A 6,912-nucleotide genomic window follows, 5' to 3' on the forward strand; every position below is an offset into this window, starting at 1 on the left:
ACATATTGTCAATAATTATTCATGTATTTAATTACATGTTTAACTTTTGCATATGTACAATTATGTATTCTAACTAGATGCATACCCAATACTTAGAAAACCATAACCATAATAACATGTCTTCATATATGCAATCAATACCTAATACTTTGCCAACTATCAACAAGGGTTTTCAGGGATGAATTTCCATGGTAAAGTCAGGATGAATCTCCACAATTAAGAATTTTGTTACATATATTTTAAAATGTAATATGTATAACTTATATATTGAATTTTTTATAATTAATAATGAAAATAATAATTTAAATTAAAGTTATAATTTAGTTAAATTTTATAATTTTTTATTTTAGCAATGTAAGATCTATCATGAAGTAAAAATCAAAATTACATGCCCGTGGATCCGCCAAAGAAAACCTGAAAAACGGGCACCAAACTAAGTCCAATATAGGTAACATACATTACAAAATGGATCTAAAAATCCCCACCTGAAAAAAGTTTTAAGAAGAGGCCAAAAGGGTTTCCTTCGAATCCCATAGGGGACAAAACCCTCAACAAAGCAGGGGAGGGGCTTCAATGGTTGTTCAACCCAACAAAAACAATGAGGCATAAAGAAAAAATAGTCGAGACTCTGAAATCAACACCCACGACGATGGTCAGAAATGGGCAATGAAACCCAACTGGAAAACAAAACAATGACCCCTAACCTGGCAAACACAAACACCACATGGGAAAAATGATGGTGGACTAGAGACAACACAAAGAGACCCTGAAACTCAAAACAGAGAGCACTGGGGAACAACTCTGATAAAAACCACCAAACCCAAGAACCCGCAGCACCCACGGACAACTACTCCCCCTACAAAGGGAAAACATTATGGCAAGAAGGACAAGGGAAAACAGAGAGGCACGAAGCAGGGTAGAGTCAGCATGGGATTCGGTCACCTCGCCCCACTTTCTCAACTCTAGCCATCCATTTAATTTCAATTCTTAGTAACGCACACTTGTTAAATAATAAACAATATGAAATGAGTCCTTTTTATAATAATGGGCTCATTAATAATACTAAGGTATAATATATCATTTCCCTTCTTTTTTTTCCTTTTTTAAAAATCAAGATAGATCCATGTTGATCCATGTTAACCCTAAGTATGTAAGTATAGGAAGAAATCCATGTTAACCCTAAGTATGTAAGTATAGGAAGAAATCAATGTTAACCCTAAGTCTATAGGTATAGGAAGAATCCAATCTGTTTTATATTGAAAAACTTGATGGTTTACACCTTGAAAGATTTGATCCCTATTGACACTTGATGGATCTAGGTTTAACATATATATATATATATATATATATATATATAGACACACACACCATGTGTCAAATCTGAATATGCAAGGAATTACACATATCCTTCATTTTTAACAACACACTAATAAAATATTTTAACAATTTCTTATATTTGTTTGATATGATATATAGATAATTGACATTGAAATATTTTACTCATAGTGAAAAGTAGGAAATATATATATATATATATATATATATATATATATATATATATATATATATATATATATATATATATATATATATATATATATATATATATCCCTAGTTAATTTGAAATATAAAGAACTTATTTACTTAATGTACATTGTACATATTGAGCTATTTTATTTATAACATATTTACTTAATGTGAATATTGAATTTTGTTTTTCCTATTAATAATTTTTAGAAATGTTACTTATCAACTTTTTATTAAAAATGAAATAAATTAAGATTTACAGTGAAAATATAAGATTTATTTTTTTTTATTTCAATTACTTTATTTTTCTCTATTCAAAATTGACATAAAATTATGTTACTTAATATAAACGTTAAAATATTTTTTGACATTAATTTTTTATTATATATATATATATATATATGGCGGCTAAACGCCTACAGGCAGGAACAAGCATCAGCAAGGCTACTAGGCATTGGAGGTTGGCCAAAGCGACGGAAAGTATAGTAGAACTCATCACGAAGATGAGAGGCTTAACCTTCCAGACAGTGAGGAGAAAGGCTAATGGTCTGGCTGACCATCTGGCAAACTTTGGAGCAGACAACCCGAACATCGTCATGAACAGGTGTTGGCATGAGATCGATAGCCCAATCATTAAAGTAACATGCGAACAGCTGGCGGCAAAAGACTTAATCCAAGCCACCCAACCTTAATAGGGGATGGCACTTGGCCCCGGTATCGGATTTACAAGGATACCGGTGGTGGTTATAAGCCCAAACCTTTCAACGGGATGATTGGACATTTGGAACGGTGGAGCTCCTGGCGGCGGCAGGTTTCTAAGAAGGGCGATCATTACAATTCGAGAAACGGGATGCACAACCTCAGCAACAGTGCAATCATCACGCATGGAGAGGGTCCGTATTGTAAGTTTTCAATGCCATTAATGGCAATTCTGTGTGAGAAGAGGTGGAACAAGGCTCCGCGGATCAGAATCGAGCATGCCAGCATACGGGGCATCTCAAACTTCACCCGCCACCACCCCATCCGATGGAAAGTACCAAACACTTGGCGTAAGGCTCGTCATACTGGAAGCAGCCTTCTGCACTCCTATTCGACCTGCGTCAACCTCGCTTGTGCGATCCTCATTCACACTTATCACCAAAGTACTACCACCTTCAAAGGCAGTAACTCCATCCTCATGAGGATGCACAAAGGAATTTGCTATAAAGCAGCGGGCAACTGCCCTGTTTTCCTCACAGTTCTTCGAGATTGTATTGAGATTGATTCTGAAAATGGAATTGGCTTGAGTCGGGACAGATACGAAGTGTTGGTGATGGATGCGGGAGGGAGTCGCTACGCTGCAGCAAACCGGGACCTCCAGGAAGCCAAGGGAGGCTATGAAACTCGGACTGTAACAAGAATTAAACGCAAGATTGCAGAACTCGAAGCTCAAGCCAAGCAGGAGGAGGAAGGAAGAACAGAGGAGGATATAGCAGCGGAGGTAGACTGTCTGAAAGACCCGGGAACCCCCTCGAAAAGGGCAACTCAATTTGTCAGAACCAAGGCGGAAATCTGGCGCACCAAGACCCTCATAGCCAAGGCTCTGGAGTCAATTGAAAAGGAGAAACAACACATTGTCACAGAGGTGAATCTTACAGAGGCACAAATGGCTAAAATCATTGATTACAACAGCGTGCTGGACAGCAAAATCTCTACTGTGCATGAGGCAGTCAAAACTCTCAATCGGATGCTAACGCTGCTCATCAGGTTACTGAGAGACTCCATTAACACGGATCCGGCTGCACAGCCGGCCACCACTGCTACGGACCAGCCCGAATCCCTTGAAGCAATGCAAGCGAAGGTTGATCGCCATGTGCGGGAGATAGGCCTGGACACCATCGGCCAGATGGGAAAATACATCTAAGGAGACACCTGTGCAGTTCTCCTCTGACCTCTTTCTGTCTCGGCTTTATATGTCTCTGTTGTTGTTTCATACTTCTGTCTCGGCATAAGCTTGTCTGTGTTGTTGTCTCTTCTGGATTGTGTCGACAGTACTAGTGTTAAAGTTGTGTTTTGCTCTGTTTCGAGCCACCCTGCGAGGTGGGCTTTTTTTGGTCCTTTTGTGTCACAACTTCTAAGCAGGCGATTAGCTTTCGTTTATTGTACATCCCTGCTTGAACTGCTTCGGCAGTTTTTTTGTATTATACTTGTTCTATAATATAATCTTCTAACTTACACAAAATATATATATATATATATATATATATATATATATATCACATGTCATCGAAACACATTATAAATTGCATATATCCTTCACATTAGACTATAATATCAATAATAATATTTTCAAATGCCACTTGTCAAACACATTATAAATTACGTATATCCTTTGCATTAGACTATAATATCAATAATAATTTTTTCAAATATCACGTGTCAATTCAATATTAAAAAGTGAAAGAATTACATAACTTCCTCATACAAAAAAATAGAAAAGAATTATAAATTAAATTGAAAAAACTATTTTAAATTATTTTATTGAGATATATTATTTATAACTAACATTAAATAAAAAAATCTTTTATTTTTTAATATAAATATTATTTTATTACTTTTAATATATTTTAAAAAATATCATCACCTTAATAATCCATGCGTTCTCAGAATCCTCTCAAAACAAAAATAGTCATAATTCTATAAATAGTTATAATTCTATGCTGCTTAAAGTATTTAAAATCTAAAAAACATTATTTTGAATAGTAAATTATTTTCACATTTTAAAATTATTTTTATTCATTTTCCCCTCTTAATATTACTTATTCTAATAAATAAGTAACTTAGTCATCTTACTATTCATTTTGGGCTGGAAAACATATCTTGGTTTATATAAATCCATTTATATTAATGGAAACTTCAATGAAGAGTTTTTTTTCAACATTTCCCTTTTTGAATTTAAGATAATTATTTTATATTTTTTTCACTACAACTTTTTCAGATTAAAAATTTTCCTAAATTGATAGAAGTATTCACCTATGGAAATTTCAATAAAGAGTTTTTTTATGGTATCTTTTTAGACTAAAAAGAAGTCAAATTTTTTTAAATTGGAAAAAATATATTTAAAAACTTATATCATTATACTTATAAGAAATGATTTTATTTTTTTGGTACTTATATCATTATACTTATAAGAAATTATTTTTTTTGGTTGATGTACTAGATTTGAACCTAAAATCTCATGGAATATAACTGTTTACTATTAAAATAATCCAACTATCTTTATGGACTCTTATCAACAATGACAATAATATATTATTTGGTTTTCATTTTTTTTAACAAATAAATTAAATTGTGTTTTTTATTATTTAAAATATATTTCTAATATATAGATAAATTTACCATCATTAAAAATTTATAAAGCATCTAAATTATACAACATTTATATCTTAAATTTATAATTTTAACAAATATTTCAAACATAATTATAACTAATCCTTATTAAATTTGAAATATAATTTCAACATATTTTTATCAAATTTGAAACATAATTAACTTTAAAAAATAAATAAATAAAAACTTGAAAAACAACAAATTTAAACATCAATTAAAAAATAAATTCAGACATTTTATCAAATTTGCAACACAATTGACAAAAAAAACACACACTAAAACTTAGAAAAATAAAAAAACAATAAATTCAAACATCAATTAAAAAATAAATTAAGTTCAACCTTTTAGAAAAATAATAATAATAAAATAAACATCAATTAACCAAGAGTATAAATTTCACTGTGCTAAAAAATAATAATAATAATAAACAAAAGGTTTCATTAAATACAAACATCACTACAAACAACACTGAGTCATGAGCAGTGTCATCACCTTTGAGCAGTGTCATCACTTTTTTTTTTTCCAAAGAAAATACCAAAAAAATACATATTCCTGAGCAAGGTTATCACCTTTTTTTTCCAAAAAAATTTCATATTTTGATATTTTTAAAATAAAAATGACAATAATTTTTAATATTTTTAAAATAGAAATCAAAAGATATAATATCTGGACTCCTTAGCAACTCACTTGATTTGATAATAAACATTTTATTATAATATCAAAATATACAACTTGATAGACATCTTATCATAGTATCAAAATATGCTTCAACCATATAAGAAAGACTCACTTGTCACATTACATCACATACAAATCAAACTTTATAGTTGACAAATATATTAAACGACTGGTTTTATTCACTACAAACACAGCACGCCGACATGGACCTCTGAACGGGCCTTCCTCATTACTGGTCTGTAAACGAGGGGCTCCTTTTTCTTCTTTCATTCAATCTGTCACTAAGGGAGATCTACAGAGGGGACAGCTCTCCTGCTGCTGGACATGATCAAGCCATTTCATCAAACAGATTTCATGGTAAATGTGACAGCAATTAGTGAGCAGCAGGACCTTGTCATCCATGGCAAACTCGCTCAAGCAAACAGCACAGACAGCGTCGGCGTTTTCAAGCCCATCTCCCAGTTCCTCTCGTATGACACCAAACATTTCAAGCCGAAGTGCTCGGCGCTGAACCTCCTCAACCATAACGACAGGACCAGACGCTGCACCATTGTCTGCCCACCCAACAACTTCAGCGAGTTCCTTGAGAAACCCAAGAACGCGGTAGATCGAATGCCTTACATATCCTGCCAAAAAGGCTGCGTGCAGCAGAGGCTTAGGGACTCTGATATGATACAGAGGAGCTGCCATGATCACAATTAAAACCTCGATTGATTCATAAACCATCTATATTCCCATGACTCCACTATATTGTATCGACTTGCCATTCAACGAAAATTTTGTGGGTGAGAAACATGTGCGACCAAACTATCTAACTTGTTACAGAGTATAGCAATCTGTGACTGACCAACAACCATGTACCATTGGAAGTGCTTTCAGAGTCTAAACGCCAGCAATCTGTGACTGAACAACAACCATTTACCATTGGAAGTGCTTTCAGTGTCTAAATGCCAGCAAGTAATCGTCATTAAAATAAAAGAAACTAGATACTACCCGTATATAGTGAATTATATTAAGCAATATGTAATTAATGGATTTTCGTCAAAATAGTATTTTATTCTAATTTTATTCAAAATAATAATAATTAAGTAGTATTTTATTTCCATCATATTTTTTAAATATCATTTTAATATTATGCAATTGTCAAAACCAATTATTTATTTTTATTTAAAGCATGATATTTAATATTTACTATTAACTTTTTTTTATTTTTTAAGATTGATATATTTTGATGTCCTTAACAAATATAATCCAATAGTTTATATGTCTTAACAAACATAGTCCAATAGTTCATATTGTGAGAAGGGTTAAGTATACTAACATAGTACAATAATTCAT

General features: G+C 32.4%; 1 protein-coding gene across 1 annotated transcript; it reads right to left on the minus strand.

Annotated features, from left to right (window-relative positions):
- Window positions 1–5,726: 5,726 nt before the first annotated feature.
- LOC149223518 (brassinosteroid-responsive RING protein 1-like) lies at window positions 5,727–6,447 on the minus strand. Its single transcript, XM_089383326.1, has one exon. It carries the CDS (start codon window positions 6,298–6,300, stop codon window positions 5,845–5,847), a length of 456 nt encoding a protein of 151 aa, XP_089239452.1. The 5' UTR covers window positions 6,301–6,447; the 3' UTR covers window positions 5,727–5,844.
- Window positions 6,448–6,912: the final 465 nt, after the last annotated feature.

This window comes from Pinus tabuliformis, chromosome Q (assembly GCF_031772625.1).
Source record: "Pinus tabuliformis cultivar Carrire ecotype Pingquan chromosome Q, CPIR1, whole genome shotgun sequence".
Taxonomy (NCBI): domain Eukaryota; kingdom Viridiplantae; phylum Streptophyta; class Pinopsida; order Pinales; family Pinaceae; genus Pinus; species Pinus tabuliformis.